The sequence below is a fragment of the Triturus cristatus genome, chromosome 3_2 (genome assembly GCF_964204655.1).
Source record: "Triturus cristatus chromosome 3_2, aTriCri1.1, whole genome shotgun sequence".
In the NCBI taxonomy this organism is placed as follows: Eukaryota; Metazoa; Chordata; class Amphibia; order Caudata; family Salamandridae; genus Triturus; species Triturus cristatus.
Window position 1 is genome coordinate 883,828,533 of NC_140584.1, and position 20,603 is coordinate 883,849,135.

At 48.4% G+C, this 20,603-nt stretch overlaps 1 protein-coding gene across 33 annotated transcripts in view; it reads right to left on the bottom strand.

The window, feature by feature from the left end:
* Positions 1-20,603, bottom strand: part of NCOR1 (nuclear receptor corepressor 1) — a 1,832,391-nt gene that overhangs the window by 90,621 nt on the left and 1,721,167 nt on the right. For all 33 annotated transcript variants that reach the window (XM_085649294.1, XM_085649293.1, XM_085649281.1 and 30 more), the window contains one exon: positions 463-605. In XM_085649294.1, coding sequence (XP_085505420.1) covers positions 463-605 — 143 coding nt within the window. The remainder of the gene's footprint in view (positions 1-462; positions 606-20,603) is intronic.

Here is a 20,603-nt window from a genome sequence, read left to right on the forward strand (position 1 = left end):
CATATAGGCTCCGCTGACGTCAAGTCCGTGGATGACGTCAGAGCAGAGCCGTGCAGCAGATGCCCCCGGTGCACAGGGGTGCTGCTACGGAGGGTTTTCCAGGTCCAGTCTGACGCCTGGGGATATTCTAAGTTAAGGAATCTGCGGCTAGACTTCTCTATCAGATAACTGAGATTAAGTCAAGAAAAGATAACAGGATGATTTTCCTCTAATGTAATTTACTACAAGGATTCTAGAATACTAAAAAACAGCCTTACAAGTCACTGTACATCATCAATTTGGCTCACTGTACATCATCAATTTGGCTCAATTGTTTTTCAGTATATATATATTTTTTGTAGGGAGTTCATTTATAAACCAAATGGACTTGCCTACACCATACTTTTACATATTTGAGGTGAAAATTAAAAAAATGAGTAAATAGTGTAGATGAAAGGTGAACACAGAAAGAGTCCCACTTACCTATGTCAGAGTCACCCCCACCACAGGAGTTCAACTTACGAAATATCTCCTGTTTCTTCGACTTCACCATTGGTGATGTGTTTTCCAACTTGGTGAAGAAGGAAGGAAGGTAGTTTACATTACCCGGGGAACGAGAGTCATTTCTGCAAGGAACATAAACACACTGACTATTCAACAAATACACTACTCCAAAAAGTCTAAGAGATTATAAAAGTAATTGCATTGAATACAATCAGCAACATGAAGAAAAGCAACATGTCGCAATATTTATTGAAAGTTACTTCGATGAACTAACAGTGACATAGCCTCATACCTGAACCCGCTCTTTGTACAATAGTGGCAATCCTCCATAATATGAGCAATTAAGCTGAAACTTATATTTAAAAAGCAATGTTAAGTCAAATCTCAGCAACAAACCCTAAATTCGAACTGCAAAACGGCATAAGCAAAGCCCCTTAGAGGAAGAAGCTACATTGACCAATGCCTCCACACACCAAAAAAACCACTCAAACTACAACATGGGGTATGCAGGCTGGGTGGGAGCAAGAGCCAAGGAGGATTATCTCAGATAGCAAGGCTTATGTGAGGATCACAATCAGACTAAGGAAAATGCTACTTACGAGAATGCATCTGTTCTTGGCATATAGAGCTGTAGAGTTGTATAATTTAGCATAGATTGCCATCTGGTGTTGGGCTTGGATGTTTGCACTTTGATTTTGTCGAAGAAGTCTTTGTAGTCACGGGATAGGTGACTCCTCCTTATAGTGATAGTGCGCATGGGCATAGACTCCATCTTCAGATTATTTTCCGCCATAAAGGGTGATGATGGAGTTAGTAATAGAATAGAAAAGGATGTCCATGTGATGTATCTAAGTAAGATAATACTGCAACAGATAAAGGTACCCGGGGAGGTGGGTGGGCGTATACAGCTCTACCTGCCAAGAACAGATGCATACTGGTAAGTAGCATTTTCCGTTTGAGGCATATGAGCTGTAGATTGTATACTTTAGCAGAGACTATAAAGCAGATTTCCTCCCTAGCGGTGGCAACCTGTATCCGTGCAGTAGTTTGAAAAAGTGTTCTAAATACAGCCTGGCCCACAGTTGCTTGTTGCTTTGCTTGCACATCCACACAATAGTGTTTAGTGAAAGTATGCGGTGTAGACCAAGTTGCTGCTTTGCAGATGTCATCTAGGGGAATGTTCCCTAAGAATGCCGTAGAAGCCCCTAGTTTGCTTGTGGAATGAGCTCTAGGGGGAATAGTTAATGTGCGTTTAGCTTTGCGATAGATTATTTGGATGCATTTAACAATCCACCTTGCAATTCCTGTTTTTGAAATGGGATTGTCTTTGTGAGGTAGGGAAAAAGCGTCAAAAAGTTGTTTTGTTTTTCTAAAATTTGTATTTCTTTCGATGTAGTAGAGTATCGCTCTTTCAACATCTAACGTGTGGAGAGCGCGTTCTGCTACTGAGTCTGGTTGAGGGAAAAATACTGGAAGTTCAACTGACTGATTAAGTTGAAAGGCAGATACCACTTTAGGTAGAAATTTTGGATTAGGCCTAAGAACCACTTTACTATGGTGGATTTGTAGAAATGGTTGTTTTATGGTTAATTCCTGTAGTTCACTAACTCTCCTAAGAGATGTGATAGCTACAAGGAAAGCTACTTTCCAAGTAAGGAACTGTAACTCGCATTTGTGCAGAGGTTCAAATATGGGACCCATGAGTCTGGTGAGGACTATATTGAGATTCCATATCGGAGAAGGTGGAACTCTAGGTGGAATTATTCTCTTAAGTCCTTCCATAAACGCTTTATTAGCGGGTACGCGAAACAACAAATGTCTGTTTTGGAGGTAAGTAGCAATTGCAGCAAGATGAACAAGTTACTTACCTTCGGTAACGCTTTTTCTGGTGGATACAGTATCTGCCTGTGGATTCCTCACCTTGTGAATATCCCCTGCGCCAGCATTCCACGGAACTTTTCTTCCCCAGCATTCCACGTCGACGTGGGCGACGTCACAAAACATCGGCTCCGCACGCGACTCCGTACGACGTCATCGGAGCCATAAGAAGCCCACGTCGGCGTGATGACGTCAGTTCCACCCATTTTTTCCGTGCCTTCGAGGCGAACAGGTGAACCAACGACAATCCCAAGTATACACAGTATATAGAAAACCAATACATATACATAGCATACAAAACAAAGGAATGCTAATCAAACAAGCATTTCCTACAAATGTACAAGAGAAAATACCAGCATTTCAAACAAGACCTATTTCATGGTATACAAAAGGTGGACAACGGGGAGGCGGGTGGGTTGGTGAGGAATCCACAGGCAGATACTGTATCCACCAGAAAAAGCGTTACCGAAGGTAAGTAACTTGTTCTTCTGATGGATACATCTGCCAGTGGATTCCTCACCTTGTGAATAGATTCCCACAGCAGTCCCCACTCCCGGAGGAGGGTGTCCACCTTTCTATACCAGAAAGTCTTGCAAGACAGAGCGCGCAAAGTGGCCCTCCCTCCTCATCTCAGAGTCCAAGCAATAATGCTTTGCGAAAGTATGGAGGGAGGCCCAAGTCGCGGCCTTACAAATATCTGCCACAGGAACACCCCGGGCCAGAGCAGATGTTGAAGACTTAGCTCTAGTAGAGTGAGCACGAATACCCTCAGGAGGAGTCTTACCAGCCAGGGCGTAGCAGATCTTGATGGTCAGTATAATCCATCTTGACAGCGTGCGCTTGTGCACCGCTTTACCTTTAGAACGACCAACGTAGCCAATAAAAAGCTGGTCATCAATACGAAAGTCCTTGGTCCTGTCCAAATAAAAACTCATAGCCCTCTTCGGGTCAAGGCGATGGAGTCTTTCTTCTTCTTTGGAAGGATGAGGGGGTGGATAAAAAACAGGGAGGGTAATAGACTGCCCCAAATGGAAAGGAGTAACAACTTTTGGCAGGAAAGCAGCCCTGGTCCTGAGAACCATCCTTTCAGCATGTAAGGTAAGAAAAGGAGGTTTGGAACTAAGAGCTTGAAGCTCACTTACCCTCCTTGCCGAGGTTATGGCGACAAGAAAAACCACCTTAAAGGACAACAGCCTCAAAGGACAATTATGAAGAGGCTCAAATGGGGACCCCATTAAAAAGGTTAAGACAAGATTAAGGTCCCACTGAGGCATTACAAATGGAGTAGGAGGAAACATGTTTGTAAGGCCCTTGATGAACCTCAGAACAACCGGAGATTTAAATAACGAAGGCTGATCTGGAAGGCACAGAAATGCCGATAAGGCCGAAAGGTAGCCCTTGACCGTGGCCACAGCACAGCCCTGCTGAGCCAAGGAAAGAGCAAACTGAAGCACATCAGAAAGATGAGCCTTTAAAGGGTCAATGGACCTCTCCCCACACCATTTTACAAACTTAGACCACCTGTAAGAGTATATGGACTTGGTGGAGTGTCGCCTGGCCGATAAAATAACGTCCACCACATCAGGTGGGAGAGAGAAGGAACTCAGGTTGCCCCGTTCAATCTCCAGGCATGAAGGTGTAAGCTCTGGAGGTGGGGGTGTAGAACCTGCCCCTCCGACTGCGAGAGGAGGTCTGCCCTCAGAGGGAGACGGAGCGGAGGGCACGAGGAGAGGTGGAGTAGATCTGTATACCACACCCTTCTTGGCCAGTCCGGGGCGACCAAAATGACTTGGGCCCGGTCTTGGCGAATTTTCCTCAGAACCCGAGGAATCAAGGGTATGGGAGGAAACGCGTAAAGGAGTCGTGAGCCCCAACTCAACTGAAACGCGTCCCCCAACGCCCCCTGCATCGGAAACTGGAGACTGCAGAATGACGGGCAGTGCGCGTTCTCTCGGGTGGCAAACAGGTCCACCCGAGGAGTCCCCCACGTCCGAAAGACGTGACGAACCACCTCCGGATGGAGCCTCCACTCGTGGTCGGCGGAGAACTGCCGACTGAGACTGTCCGCACGCACGTTCAGCACCCCGGCCAGATGATTTGCCATCAGACAAATCTGATGGTCCTGAGCCCAGGACCACAGACGCAGGGCCTCTCTGCAGAGACAAAGAGACCCTACTCCTCCCTGTTTGTTTATATACCACATCGCGGTCGTGTTGTCCGTCAGGACTTGAACTGACTGACCGCGAAGGGAAGGGAGAAAGGCCTTGAGTGCCAAACGAATCGCCCGCAACTCCAGAAGGTTGATATGAAACAACCTCTCCTCTGGAGACCAAAGACCCTTGATCTCCAGATCCCCCAGATGAGCACCCCACCCTAGGGTGGAGGCATCCGTTATCACTGTGGCCACCGATGGAGGTAGATGGAAAGGCTTTCCTTGGGACAGATTGCCCTCCACGCTCCACCAAGACAGATCCGCTGCAGCTTCTCCGGAGATCTTGATCGACTCCCCGAGATCCCCGTTGTGCTGATACCACTGCTTGCGGAGGCACCACTGGAGCGCCCTCATGTGCCAGCGTGCATGGTTGACCAACAGAATGCAGGAAGCGAACAGACCGAGCAGGCGAAGGACCTTCAGAACTGGAACAACCGCTCCACTGTGGAATAAAGGGACCATCTCCTGAATGTCGAGAATCCTTTGAGGAGGAGGGAATGCTCGACACACAGTAGTGTCCAGTACTGCCCCTATAAACAGGTTGCGTTGAGAGGGCACCAGGTGAGACTTGGGCACATTGATCGAAAAACCCAAGTCGAATAACAGCTGAGTTGTCACCTGCAGATGACACTGCACCATCCCTGGGGACTCTGCCTTCAGAAGCCAGTCGTCCAGGTAGGGGAAAACCGGAATCCCCGACCTCCTGAGATGAGCAGCCACCACTGCCATCACCTTTGTGAAGACTCGAGGTGCAGTAGTAAGACCAAACGGGAGGACCGCAAACTGATAATGTTGCGACCCAACCGTAAAACGGAGATACTTCCTGTGCGACTTCAGGATTGGGACATGGAAGTACGCGTCCTGCAAGTCGAGCGACACCATCCAGTCTCCTTGCTGCAACGCTTGAAGAACCTGCGCAAGGGTCAGCATCTTGAACTTCTCCTGTTTCAGGTAAAAATTCAAGATTCTGAGGTCCAGAATCGGACGCAATCTGCTGTCCTTCTTGGGGATCAGGAAATACCGGGAGTAGCATCCCTGACCCCTTTCCTGCTCCGGAACCACCTCTATTGCGCCCTTCTGAAACAAAGCTTGAACTTCTTTCTGCAGGAGAAGCAGGTGGTCCTCCGAGCAATAACCTTGGCAAGGAGGGTAAGGGGGAGGAAACTCCCGAAAGGGAAGGGCGTACCCAGTCTCTACGAGGTTCAAAACCCAAAGGTCGGTTGTAACAGATTTCCAACCCCGTAGAAAGTAGGACACCCGACCCCCCACAGGTCTTACATGATCCGGGATGGGGGATCTAGGGCTGCTTCCCTGAAGCCTCATTTGGAGCAGAGGAGGAGGAGGAAGAAGAGGGGTTACGACCAGAACCTCTCCGACCCCTTTGCTTCCCTCTATAGGAGCGATAGAGGGGATTCTGCTGCTGTTGTTGCTGCTGTTGTTGTGGCTGTCGAAAGGAGCGAAAGGATGACCTTCCGAATCCCCTAGCCTTACGGAAAGTTGAACCTCTCACAGGAACCTGCAGACCCAAGGACTTCGCCGTTAACCTACTGTCCTTAAAACGTTGAAGAGCAGAATCTGCCTTCTCCCCAAACAACTTTTGTCCATCAAAGGGCAGATCCACCAGCGTGGCCTGGACATCCGCAGAAAACCCTGAGGAACGGAGCCATGCTTGTCTCCTCGCGGCAATGGACGACCCCATAATTCTCGCCACAGAGTCCGCCGTATCCAGCCCAGACTGGATCACCTGCCTGGCAGCTGCCTGAGTGTCCGCCACAACCTCCATGAAGGACGACTTATCCCCCTCAGGTAACTTAGGGGCCAGAGTTTTTATAGAGTCCATCAGGGCATGAACATAACGCCCCAGCAAGCACGTAGCATTTGATGACTTCAATGCCATACTTCCTGAGGAGAAAGACTTTTTGGCCGCCTGATCAACTTTCTTCGACTCCCTATCAGCAGGAGATTGAGGGAAAGCACCCGAGGCATGTTTAGAACATGAAGCCTGCACCACTAGGCTCTCCGGAGAAGGATGCGTGGATAAAAAATCCGGGTCTCCTGGCGCAACCCTGTATCTCCTTGCCACCTGCCTGCAAACTGCTGGAGCTGACAGAGGCTTCTTCCACACCTCCAATACTGGTTCCAAGAGAGCCTCATTGAAAGGTAGCAAAGGCTCAGAAGCCGACGTCGGGGAGTGCAACACCTCTGTGAGCAGATTGGACTTGTATTCCACAGAGGGCAGCTGCAGATCTAACAACTCCGCGGCCTTCTTGATCACAACATGGTAGGGCGCCAATTCCTGTGGTGGAGAAGACCTTGCAGAAGCATGCTCCCACTCCGGGGTGGTATCCAAACCACTTGCTACCTCTATACCTCCAAACTCATCCGAAGAAGAGTCCACTTCACCTTCTTCCACCTCAGCCCGAAATCTTTCCTCCTCCAAAACCCTTTGGGCCTCCCGCCTCGATCGATTCCGGGGAGCCGGCGTCGTCGACGTCGTACGCGGCGTCGGTGGAGCCAAAGGCATCGGCGTCGGAGGCGCTACAGGTGGAGTCGGCGGCGCCGGATGCGGCGTCGATGGAGTCGGCCTCGGCGTCAAAGAAGGCTCCGAAGATTGACCATCCATCCGAGGTCGAGCCGGATTCCCAACCGGCGCCGGAAACTGCCAAGAAGGCGCCATCGGCATAAAAGGCAGAAAAGGAGCCTGAGCGTATTGCTGCGGCACTCCTAAAGAAAACGCCATCGGACCCACGGGACCAGCTGGTGCTCCGGATGGGAAGGATGCTCTCTGAAAAATGCCATACATGGCATTCAGAAATCCCGAAGGATCCGTACCTGGAGCCGGGAATTGGGGATAAGGAACTGCCCCTGTATCCTCCTGTGAAGCCACCGGCGTCGGCTCCTCCGAATCCTCCACCGGAACCACGGAGTCATCAGGCACCGGGACAGACTCTTCCTGCTCCTGCTCCACATCAGATTCCACCCGACCAGGAGTCGAAGCCTTGGACGGCGCCGGAGACGGCGTCGGGGAACGAGCCGGAGTCCGCTTCGGAGAGGGAGACTTCGAAGACTTATCCGGAGAAGGCGAAGGAGACAAGATCTTGCTCTGACGTCGACGAGGCGAAGCCGATCTCGACCTCTTAGACTTCGAGGACCGACGCCGAGAAGAATGCTTCCTCTTCTTATGGTGCTTCTTCGACTTCGACGACCTCGAAGTCGAAGACTCCCGCCTGGACTTCTCCTTTTTCCTCCCTCTCTTCTCCTCACCGATCTTCTTCATGAAGAGTTTGGTCTTCCTCTCCTTCAGTGCTTTAGGATTCATGCTCCTACAGCACCCGCACTCATCCACATCATGATCAGAAGAGAGACACCATAAACAATTCTGATGCGGATCCGTCATGGACATCAGGCCTCCGCACTCCCTACAGGGCTTAAAGCCCGACTTCCTCGTCGAAGACATTCCGATTTTAACAAGAATACACCACTAGATTACAAAGTATCTAGAGAGCACTGGGAAAAAACCGTTGCGCGTCGACGGCGCGGAAAAAAGGGAACTGACGTCATCACGCCGACGTGGGCTTCTTATGGCTCCGATGACGTCGTACGGAGTCGCGTGCGGAGCCGATGTTTTGTGACGTCGCCCACGTCGACGTGGAATGCTGGGGAAGAAAAGTTCCGTGGAATGCTGGCGCAGGGGATATTCACAAGGTGAGGAATCCACTGGCAGATGTATCCATCAGAAGTAACCGTACAGATGTATATGCTAGGTTACATTGTTGTAGATGTAAAAGATAACAGATAATATTTTGGATGGAAGCATCTAGCGGATTGATTTTATTTGTACAATAAATGACAAATCGCTTCAACTTTGCTGCATAGCATGCTCTTGTAGTAGGACGTCTAGCCTCTTTAATGATTTTCATGCAGTCTGGCGGGAGATTAAGGTAGCCAAACTCTAGGACTTCAGGAGCCAGATCGCAAGGTTGAGTTGATTGGGATCTGGGTGCCTTATCTCTCTCCATGGTTGTGAGTGAGGAATTTGGGGGGGGGGGGGGGGGGAGGTGGTGCTTTTGATGAGGCACTACTGAAAGTTCCAACAGGGTTGTGAACCATGGTTGGCATGCCCATGTTGGAGCAACTAGGATCATTGTTAGGGAGTGTTGTTTGAGCTTCCGAACCAATAACGGAATGAGAGAGAGAGGCGGAAAACCATATGCAAATCTGCCTGACCAGTTCATCCATAGTGCATTGCCTTTGAACAAGGGGTGTGGATATCTGGAGGCGAAGCTTGGGCATTTTGGGTTTTGGTGTGTGGCGAACAGATCTATGTCTGGATGACCCCACATGTGAAAGAATGGAAGAAGAACTTGAGGATGAAGTTCCCATTCGTGGATCTGCTGTGTTTGACGACTGAGTAGATCCGCGATCTGATTGTGTACTCCTGGTAGATGTTCTGCGAGGAGGTAAATGTTGTGAGGAATGGCCCATCTCCATATGCTTTGCGCTAGTTGTGAAAGCTGAAGAGTGTGTGTGTCCCCCCCCTGCTTTTGTATGTAATACATTGCTGTCATGCTGTCTGTACGGATCAAGACAGCCTTGCCTTGTAGCACAAGTTGAAAAGACTTTAGTGCTAGAAAGATTGCAAGTAACTCCAGGTGATTTATGTGGAGTTGGTTTTTTTGAAGGGTCCATATACTCTGAACGGTTTGGTTTTGGAGATGAGCTCCCCAGCCGGCAATGTGTCTGTGGTTAGCACTATCTGTGGAACCGGGTTGAGGAACAGCCGCCCTTTGGAAAGGTTTTGTGTGTTCCACCACTGCAGAGCGCGATGCGTGAGGCTGTCCACCAACAACAGATTTGTTAACTGACCTTGAGCTTGGTTCCAGTGATGTGCTAAACATTCTTGTAGGGGACGCATTTGAAGTCTTGCATAAGGAACGATGAGGATGCAAGAAGACATCATCCCTAATAGCTGCATGAACACTCGAGCTAGAGTTGAGGTTGGAATTTTGATATGGGAGCTTGCATGCTGGCTATCCTGAATGGGTTTGGGTATGCAAGGGCTTTTGAGGTATCTATCGTGGCACCTAGATACTGAATGAGGTGGGACGGTTGAAGGTGTGACTTGGGTAGGTTTATTGTGAAGCCCAAGTCGTGGAGCAGCTGGATTCCTCTGTGTGTATCGTGTACACAGTGTGTGTGTGAGACTTGGCTTTTACGAGCCAGTCGTCGAGATAAGGAAACACGTGAATGTGTTGTCTGCGCAAATGATCTGTGACTACTGCGAGATTTTGTTAAGACTCGGGGTGCTGTAGTCACTCCTTACGGGAGGGCTTTGAATTGCTAGTGCTGTCCATCCACTACAAACCGTAGATATATTCTGTGAGCAGGGTGAATGGGAATATGAAAGTAGGCGTTCTTGAAGTCTAGAGTGGCAAGGAAATCGTCCTGTTGGAGCAGTGGGAGAACCTGTTGGAGAGTGATCATGTGGAAGTGGCCCGACTGTATGTAGAGATTTAACGGTCAGATGTCTAGTACTGGTCTGAGAGTACCGTCCTTCTTTGGGATTCATGTTCCTTGATGAGGTAAGGGAACTGGCTCTATTGCGTGTTTTTGTAATAAGGAGAGAACCTCTTGTTTTAACAGTGTCAGATGCTCTGTGGACATCGGACGTTGTTGGGGGGGAGGGGGGGGGGTATGAATGGGGGAGTTGAAGTGAGTTCGAGGCAGTGACCACTTGTCTGTGGTGATGGAATTCCAGACAGGTAGGAACTGTGATAGTCTTCCCCCGACTGGAGTAGAATGGTCGGGGGGGGGGAAAGAGTAGGGAAGTCACTGTTTTGTAGAAGGAGAGGTGCGGGTGTTATTACCGCGGCCTGTACCCTTGTTGTTGTTGCCTCTATAACCTCCTCTGAAATAGCCTCCGTTAGGAGAGGTTTGAGTAGTGTTTTTGTAGGAGGATGAGGTGTTTTCCATCCCAATAGTTTTAGAGGCGCCCCTATAAAAGGAGCAAGGAATGATCCTCTACTGGTTGTTGCCAGTAGGGCTCCCATGGACTTAGCAGTATCTGAGTCCTTCAGTTTTTTCAAAGATGTGTCTAAAGTGGGACCAAATAAGTGTTCTTGATTAAAGGGTTGATTAAGAATTGTGAACTGCACATCTTGTTTAAACCTAGATATGCGTAGCCATGCGTGTCTGTGTAGTAAAACGCTTGTGTTAATTGCACGAGATGCTGTGTCGGCTGCATCAAGAGCACACTTTATAGAAGTGTTTGTGATTCATTTTCCTTCTTGTATGAGGTCATTAGCCTTAGCCTTATACTGACTGGGAAGATGCTGTATGAGCTTTTCAAGCTCATCGTAATGAGTCCTATCATACCTGGCCAGTAAAGCTTGCGTATTGGCGATGCGCCAGTGATTTGCTGCTTGTGAGGCAATGCGTTTGCCAGATGCGTCTAGTAATTTAGACTCCTTATCTGGAGGTGGGGCATCCCCTGATGTATGGGAAATTGCTCGTTTACGTGCATTTGACACCACCAATGAATCTAGAGGGAGCTGTGCTTTACTATAAGCTGGATCGTTGGGAGCTGGCTTATATTATTTCTCGATCCTGGGGTCGAGAACTCTAGCCCTGACGGGATCTTTAAAAACGTCAGGTGCATGTTTGATGATACCCTTTAACATAGGTAGAATGCTTGTTGATTTTTGTGACTGTGTGAAAGTATCCAACAAAAAATCTTCTTCTTGTGGGTCTGAGTGTAATTCTACCCCATGATATTGTGCAGCTCTGTTTATGAGCTGTGCAAAATCTAGGTTGTCGTCTGGGGGGATGGCCTAGATGGGTAGGAGTCTGGATCGGGGAGATCTGGTGGATTATCATAATCCTCCCAAGGATCAGGTGGTGCGAGAGAAGGGTCATCATCATTATCCTCTTGTGGGTTTTCATCCCCAATCCCACCCCCAAGGTGATCATCATCATCTTGTGGTGTAGGTGAATATGGAAGTACTGGAGAGTGTGCTGAAGAAAGGGGTGTAGTGGGGATATTTGGAGGAGAGAAAGGCCTGGCTGGAGAAGTTCCCATTTCTCTCTTCTTTAAGGGTACTTTGTGTTCTTCTGGGGAGTCCAAAGGTCTCTTTTTTGATGGAATTGTTTTGATATGACCAGTTTTAGGGTCAATATGAAGGGTTTTTTTTTTAGGGTCTGCTGGATCTGGTTGAAATAGATCTTCTAATCCAGTATCCTTGGTCGGCACCAACAATTTTGTTTGTTTTGGCCTTGATTCAGAAGCTTTAGGAGGGATATTAGTGTTCTTTTGCTTTGGAGGAGCTGTGGAGTCCAAGGACTTTTTCGGCTCCGAGGATTAGTGGTCTTTTTCGGCTCCGAGGATTTTTTCGGCTCTGAAGATTTATTGTCTTTTTTCGGTTCCCAAGATTTGCTCTTTTTCGGCTCTGAAGATTTGTGGTCTGGTTTGGACTCCCTGGGTTTATCCTACAGGTCTTTCGGTGCCGAATGCTTGGGATTTAGTACCGGGGATGGTAGTTCAGTACCGATGCGTGGCTGGCTCAGTCCCGAGTTGCCTGAAGGCTTGTCTTTGGACTTCCGAGACGAGCCCGAAGGCGCGGCGTCAGAAGTTCTGTCACGGTGTCGACCTGAGCCGTAAGGCGAAGGTGTTACCGGAGCCCTCCTATGTTTTTGAGAAGAGGTAGGGGTGTCAATGTCGGTACTCACGGTTCGTTGACCTGGAGTAACCGTCTGATCTTCAGCCTCTGATTCGTCGGCCTCGGAGACTGTGATGTCTTCATTGTCCGGTTCTTGTTCCTCGGGAGCATCGGGGCCTGCATCGAAGATGTCGTCAGGCACCGAGGTAGTGGATCGAGACATTACGTGACGTCGAGCCCGGCGATCACGTATGCTTTTCTTCGATCGGAATGAAGTGCAGGCCAGGCAATCTTTGTCCTCGTGTTCAGGAGAGAGGCAAAGGTTACAGACCTCGTGGAGATTAGTGTGTGGGAATTTGGCCCCACACAGGGGGCATTTTTTGAATGGAGTTCTTTCCATTTGCTGTAGGTCCTGATGGCGCGGATAGGTCCAAAGGCCCGCGTCGACGACCGGAATCGAAGGTGTTGGGAGGTGTGTTGGATCCGCGTCGAGGAGCGCGATCAAAAGAGGTGAAGGATTGTGCGTCGAAGGGGAATCGAATACGATACCGACCCGCAGCACAGCCTTTTACATCCGAACCCGATGACATAAAAAAACTATCTGAAGATGGAGTCGATGCCCATGCACACTATCACTATAAGAAGGAGTCACCAAAACAAAGCGCAAACATCCGAGCCCAACACCAGATGGCGATCTATGCTAAAGTATACAATCTACAGCTCATATGCCTCGAACAATACGTTTTCATCCTATATCTAAAAATGGAAGAACTGTGGACTGATTTATCGTCCCAGTTAATGTTGAAAAAATACTTAGATCATATTTCGATAAAAAGGACATAAGAGTCTAACTAATACATTAGTAAGCGGGTGGGGAAAACAAATAATAGGCACCCAATGCAAAAGGGCCAACAAATAAACACTGGGGGAGCGGTTAGTGGTGTCAAAGTGCTAGAACAAGGGAGGTTCAGACAAGGGCTGTCCAAGGACTACACTCGAGAAATGGTTAAGGTCACGACTGGGATAAGTAAGCAGTGTTCTAGAAGCAAAATATAGTATGAATGAGATTGGCAGAGTATTTTAGGGGTGGGAGGAAGGGGAATAATCAACTAGGTCTGCGAACGAGACAACAGAATGACTGGAGCAGGTAAAAACTCCAGGTCATTGGGAGGATTATACTAGATCGCATTACCCATCTTGCTTACTGTCTCGCAATCCTAAACTGAAATCCACTGGCAGACCTGTATGTGATGACAACGTTCACGCTCAGACAGCACGATATTTATGGAGGTCTTAATGAAGGCAGGCTGACAGAGCAGTTTTATTGGCATCCTTGAAAAGGATTTCAATACTGAAATCACAAACTGTAGGTTAGAAACAACCATTGGTATTGATGCACTGATATGGTTGTGTAGATTTCCAATTCTGGACTTGAAGGTGATGCTAATGGCTATATTACAGGGGAATTTAAGTGCTGCAGGAACTCAACTGTCCTTTTAGAGCTGCGCCAGATTCAAATACTAGAACGGTAGGAACTGCAGTATATTAGCAGAAGTGTGCTTGATTGCAATACTGGACCAGCAGGTGCGACACGTGTCTTGACTGGGATAGATTTACAAAGCATGAACCATGGTGCACAGATGGTTGTACAGGTTCCCAATATCGCACACCATAGAGCAAAACAAAGCAAGTGATAGGTCTCAACAAACATCCATTAGAAAAGAGCTATATGGAGGTCCAGCACATGAACAGAAGAGGATGCTACAGGTCTAGATTGAAGTATGCCTGACAGAGTTTCCTTCATTCTTTGAACTACAAGAATGAGACTACTCTGAACTGAAAGAAGCATAAAATTGCCTTAGAAACTTTAAGCGGAAGTGCGCAACATGAGATGCAATCACAGTGTGGGAGCAACATGAGATGCAATCACAGTGTGGGAGCAGCATGGACTTACAGGTCACATTTGAGAGGTTTTCGTGACTGGTACTGGAAAGGGTAGTGCAGGAAGTTTATTATATAGTTTAGGAAGTGTATTGGAAATATAGCTGATAAGCCTACCAGGAAAAACAGAGGTGACAGAGCATGCTTGAATGTGGTAATCTATTATGACAAACTAGCTCTCCGCATCACCTCAACTAGCATAAGAAAAAAACATGCACACACTACCAATAGAGCAAATCACCGAAAACAGGAAAAGGAAAAAAATAGATTTAAGTGCTACATTGGTGGCTTGTTAAATCCGTGCCAAAGCAGATGCAATATTTTGCACCTGTTCAATAGAATGGATTTCCTTTATTCAAAACAATGCCATTTTGTTCATCTGTAATACAGCTCTTATTAAGTGGCTACTGGATGACTATAGAACACGTTTCCCTGCTACAGTATATACCATTCTCTACCTCAAGCTTTTGCTAGTCCTGCGTCATATTGTAAAAATTTGATTTGACAGGCAACCCATTTCTGGCCTCGTAGCTAGCAAGTGAACTGCATCATCATATCTTAAAAAAAACAAAAAAACAAAAGGGGGGTTTAACGGATATAAAAAAAAATCCTGCATAATGAACTTTCACAACAATCACAATTATGCCTGCAAAGGTTCAAATCTAGTAACTACACAAATGCACAATCCTGCATAACCAATCCAATCAAGCTTTATTCGACAAATAAAAGCACATACAAAATACCGGTAAAAATAATTTCATAAAACATCTACTACAGTGTAATATAAAGCCTGAATGGGCGGACAAACAAACACCTTGGGAAGAAAAAAATATATACATTTAAAACCCGTTAAAATCTCATATAAGCTTAAATTAAAAAGATTTCAGATTTTACAAATTACAGAGCGTATTTAATTAGGACAGGCACTTAAATTAATCTGGTATCTACTATAAGCACAAGTTACTTACTTGTGTAACGATAGATCTGTAAGAGACATTAGTTAGTGATAGATTCCTTGCCTTAGAATATCGCCAGGCGTCAGAGTGGATCCGGAAAGTTTTTCGTCAGCAGTAACCCTGCGCGTCGGTAGGCGGCGTCGTACGGCTCCGCGTACATCGCTGGTGTCGTAGTCGCCAAGATGACGTCGCTGGAGCTACTTAGACGCGCCCACGCCCGCCGACGTCAGTTCTGTACACGACTTTCTGCACCAGGAACGCAGATCCATGCAAGATACTGACCACTGGTGCATTGTAACTAGGGCCCTGAAAGGGATGACCTTAACACTAGAAATCAGTTCGCAGAACAGGGAGGATGGGTGGGGCGGTAAGGAATCTATCACTAACTAATGTCTCTTACAGATATATCGTTACACAAGTAAGTAACTTGTGCATCTGAAAGAGCCAGGTTAGTGATAGATTCCTTACCTTAGAATCGATACCCCAGCAATACCAACCCCGGTGGTGGGTCTGCGAACCAAGATCACATCAGAAAGTCACGGAGAACAGAATGGCTGAAGAAGCCGTCTCTTCGGACTTGACTGTCAAGGCAATAATGCTTAGTAAAGGTGTGCATTGAGGCCCATATGGCTGCCTGACAGATGTCTTGCAGGGGGACACCACGTCGCAATGCAGTAGTAGCTGCTGTCGTCCTGGTAAAATGGGCGCGCAACCCCACCGGAGGTTCCTTTTTAGCCAGGGAATAACAGGCTTTGATACACAAGACGACCAAGCGGGAGATGGTCCTCTTGTGTACAGCCCGGTTTTTCTTGGCGCTTACGTAGCCAACAAAGAGCTGGTCATCCACCCGGAACTGTTGTGTGCGATTCAAATAAAATGAAAGCGCACGTTTTGGGTCCAGACGGTGGAGCCTCTCTTCCTCTCTGGAAGGGTGTGGAGGCGGAAAGAAAGTGGGCAAGGTGATAGTTTGCCCAATGTGGAAGCAGTGACAACCTTTGGCAAGAAGGAAGGACGAGTATGAAGCACAACCTTGTCCGGATAAACCGACAGAAAAGGAGGCTTACAGGAAGCCTAGCGGAGGTGATGGCTGTGGTGAATGAGCCGCTTTTGTGGTCTGACACCCTATGATGACCCTCAACCACCACCATTTTGTACTGACTTAAGTGTGTTATGTTACCCTAGCCTTAATGTAGGATGGGTTTGCATATGCCTACTTCTCTTCTGTCCTGTAATCTTGCTGTCTTTTAGTAGAATAGTCTTGACAAGAATAGAGGGTATGGGATGTTGAGGTGCAGTCTTGTGGGTGGTGGTGCACACATGTGCTCAATGTTGTATACTGAGGGATAAAGTCTATACTGTTATGTGAATTATGTGTTGAACTATTGCCTTTGACATGGCTTCATGTCATTCGGATTTCTGACTTTACCTTGCTTTATGGCAGTGCTGACTATTGCCTTTGACATGGTTTCAAGTCATCCTTGCTCTTCTGATTCCATCTTGCTTTGGGCCTTTGTGTGCATGGCTTAACTAACTCCATTTTCATGACTGAAGCTATTTTCTGTGCCTGCACGAAGCTGCAAAGGTGGGGAGGGCATGTTTTGCTCTTCTCCTGTTTTTCGCACTTTACTGACTAGAGAGAACTGGTTCTTATCAGAGGAATGTACAGGGTCTGTCTCGGAGCCATAGCAAAGCCCTGATTAACCGACGATGCAGTGGCCTTGGATCAGGCTGGTACGGGCTCTCATGAGAACGAGGGGGCGAGGCTTGCTAGAAGCTTCGTTGTGTTTGAATTTGTATTAAAAAGGGAGCCTACACTGGCCTGGTGGAAGTTCACGCCGTGGAGCAGACGTGTTGTCACGGAAGAGTGGTGTCACATCTGAGCTTTCACCCGGTTCAAGCAATGGACTCCCCTTGAGCGAAGTGGGGTGAAATGATGCAGCAGTAGGTGAGGTGTCTCTGCTACTAACTGTCTCTTGATTCTTTACTGATTCTCTCCTTTCCTTCTTATTTTCTGATTCTTATATCCATACATATATATTTCTATATATATATTTGCTTTGATTGTGTATTTCATTCGGTTATTTGATATGTGAGAGTCTGCCATGATCAATATATATTTGGCCTGCCTGTGATTGAAGTATTGTGTTAATAAATTTATATATTCCATATGTTTGAATTCGTCTTTTCCTTGAAGCAGGAGGTGTGGACTCTTCTTGGCCAAGTATTCTGTTGTAGAAGGATGGGTGAATTCCCTTCTAGCAGGTAATTGTGTTATAGGAAGTTGTTCTACTCCTGGCAAATGATGTGCAAACTATATCTCGCTCTAGAGAAGTGTTGTGTGTGTTACCTTGGTCTAGAGGAGACTTGTGATATTGTTTTCTTGCCTTGTCTTTGGGGGAGTGTTGAAAGGTTGCCCACCTTTGGAAGTGCTGTGTATATGTTATATTCCATAAGTTTGGAACTGATATTCTCTCCCTGGGAAAGTGACGGTACATACCTTGGTCCAGGGGAGATCTGAGACCTTTCATTACAATGGCAACCAGGAAAGCAAAGTTAATAAACTAAGAGGACAGTTGTGAAGCAGCTCAAAAGGAGCGCACATCAAAAAGGTAAGTACCAGATTTAAGTCCCACTGCGGCATCACATACGGAATAGGAGGAAAAAGGTGAGTAATGCCTTTGGGAAATCTATTAACAGGGGACTTGAAAAGAGGGCTGATCAGGAAGCCTGAGAAAGGCAGAGATTGCAGAATGGTAGCCCTTGCTAGTGCCCAGAGCAGAGCCCTGCCGGGCCAAAGAAAGAAGGAACGAAAGGAGATCTGAAAGAGGTACAGAAAGGGTATCCACAGCCTTTGCTGTGCACCATGCCACAAATTTATTCCACCTGCAGGTGAATACCGATTTAGTGGAGGGACGCCTGGCTGCCAGAATGACATCACAGACTTCAGGAGGTAAGTCAAACTGAATCAACTGTCGCCGTTCAATCTCCACGCATGTAGGTGGAGGCTGGACAGGTTCGGGTGGAGGACCGTCCCCTGCTGCTGCGACAGAAGATTCTCCCTAAGAGGCAGTCGGATCGGGGGATCCATGCTCATACTGAGTAGGTCGGGATACCAAACTCTTCGAGCCCAGTCTGGGGCCACAAGAATGACTTGGGCCCGGTCGCGCCTGATCTTCTTCAGCACTCTGGCTAGAAGTGGTGTAGGCGGAAAAGCGTACAGACTGCAACTTCACTCCCGACGAAAAGCGTTGCAGAGTGAGTGCGCCTTGGAATTTCCAATGCAAAGAAGTGATGACATTGCGCGTTCTCTTCGGTGGTGAATAGATCTAACCAAGGCTCTCCCCACTGTTGAAAGAGACCTTGCGTCACTTCCGAGTGAAGACGCCATTCGTGATCCATCATGCACCTGCGGCTGAGTTCGTCCGCCCTGTCGTTCAAAGAACCTGCCAGGTGTTGAACTGTCAAGGAAATGCCTTGACGTTCCAGCCATGTCCAGAGGCGCAGAGACTCTTGACACAAGGTCCATGACCCCACCCCGCCCTGTTTGTTGCAGTACCACATGGCGGTGGTGTTGTCTGTGAACACCTGCACCACCTTCCCCTTGACAGAGGGAAGGAATGCCTTCAGCGCAAGAAGGATAGCCCAAAGCTCCAGAAGGTTTATATGGAGCCTGGACTCCACCGGAGTCCAGAGGCTTCTGATCTCCACCTCTCCCATGTGGCCGCCCGATCCCAGGAGGGACGCATCCGTCACCACTGTGTGCTCCAGTTGGGGAAGGGAGAGTGATCTGCCGCTGACCCAATGCCGATTCGTGAGCCACCAATACAATTGTCGTACAGTGCCCTCCGAGATCTGGACGTCGTCGGACAGGTTCCCCTGATGTTGCGCCCACTGGAACTTCAGGTCCCACTGCAGAGCCCACATATGCCATCTGGCATGGTTGGTGAGCAGGATGCAAGAGGCCATGAGGCCCAGCAGCCTCAAGGTCGTGACCGAAACCCAGGACAAGGGCTGAAAGATCGGTATCATAGCCTGAATGTCCCGGACTCGTTCAGGAGGATAGACCCGAAACTGCACCGTGTTCAGAACCGCTCTGATGAAGAGGAGCTTCTGAGAGGGAATCAGGTGCGACTTAGGCATGTTAATGGAGAACCCCAGCAAAGGCAGGAGGTCGGCCATAGCCTGGAGGTGGGAGACGACTGTTTGGGGCGAGCCCGCCTTCAACAACCAGTCGTCGAGATAGGGGAAGACTGATACCCCTGATCTGCGCAGATGAGCTGCGACCACCGCCATCACTTTGGTGAACACCCGAGGGGGCGCATGTAAGGCTAAAGGGGAGCACGGTAAACTGAAAATGCTCCTGCCCTACCATGAATCGCAGGTAACGCCGGTGGGCCGGCAGGACGGGGATATGAAAATAAGCGTCCTGCAGATCGAACGCTACCAACCAGTCTTGCGGGTCAAGGGCAGACAAGACCTGAGCAACTGTGAGCATCTTGAACTTCTCCTTCCAGATGAAGCGATTGACATTCCGAATGTCCAAGATAGGACGCTGGCCTTTGTCCTTCTTTGGAACCAAGAAGTAGTGGGAATAACAACCACGACCTACTTCTGGCATCGGAACGCGCTCTATGGCCCCCTTGGCCAAGAGGGCCGTAACTTCCTTCTGGAGAAGTGCCAAGTGATCCCCCGACATGCGGTGGTACTGAGGTGGCATGGCTGGAGGGGTGGTCTCGAAGGGGAAGGAGTAGCCCCTTCAGACAAGCTGCAGAACCCACCTGTCCGATGTGATGGTGCGGTCATGGCAAATCCTGCCAACCACTGGCGTCTGATGGGCCGGAAACGCCGGACTAGGAAGGTTTGGAGGCAGGGGGGCGGTGGACTGACCTGCACGCTGGCCCCGTGTCCCGCTTCTACTGGTCCAACATCCGCAGCTGCGCTGAGACTGTTGCTGGCTTTGAAACAAACGTGCTTGGGCGCCTCTTCCTTGGCCATGAAAGAAGCGAAAAGCAGAAGTGGAAGTAGTGCGTGTAACCAAAAGGCCTAAGGACTTTGCCGTAGCCCATGAGTCCTTAAAACGTTCCAAAGCGCAATCTGCTTTATCGCCGAACAGGCGAGTGCCATCAAAGGGCATGTCCATCAACCTGTTCTGGACATCCCCAGAAAAGCCAGTCGTCCTCAGCCAGGCGTGAAAGCATAGCACCACTGTCGTTGAAATCGCCCTGCCCAGCGAGTCAGCAGTGTCAAGACCACAACGGATAGTTAACTTGGCTGCGAGCCTCCACCGGGCACTGAGGCAGCACTTGCGCAACCGTATCCCACACAGAACGGGACTAACGGCCCAAGAGACATGCGGTGTTCACAGACCGCAGGCCTGAACTGGTGGAAGAAAAAGTTTCTTCTCTAACTGCTCCAGTTTCTTGGAATTCCTGTCCGGAGGTGCGGAAGGGAACGCGCTCGGGGATGCAGAGGCTTGGA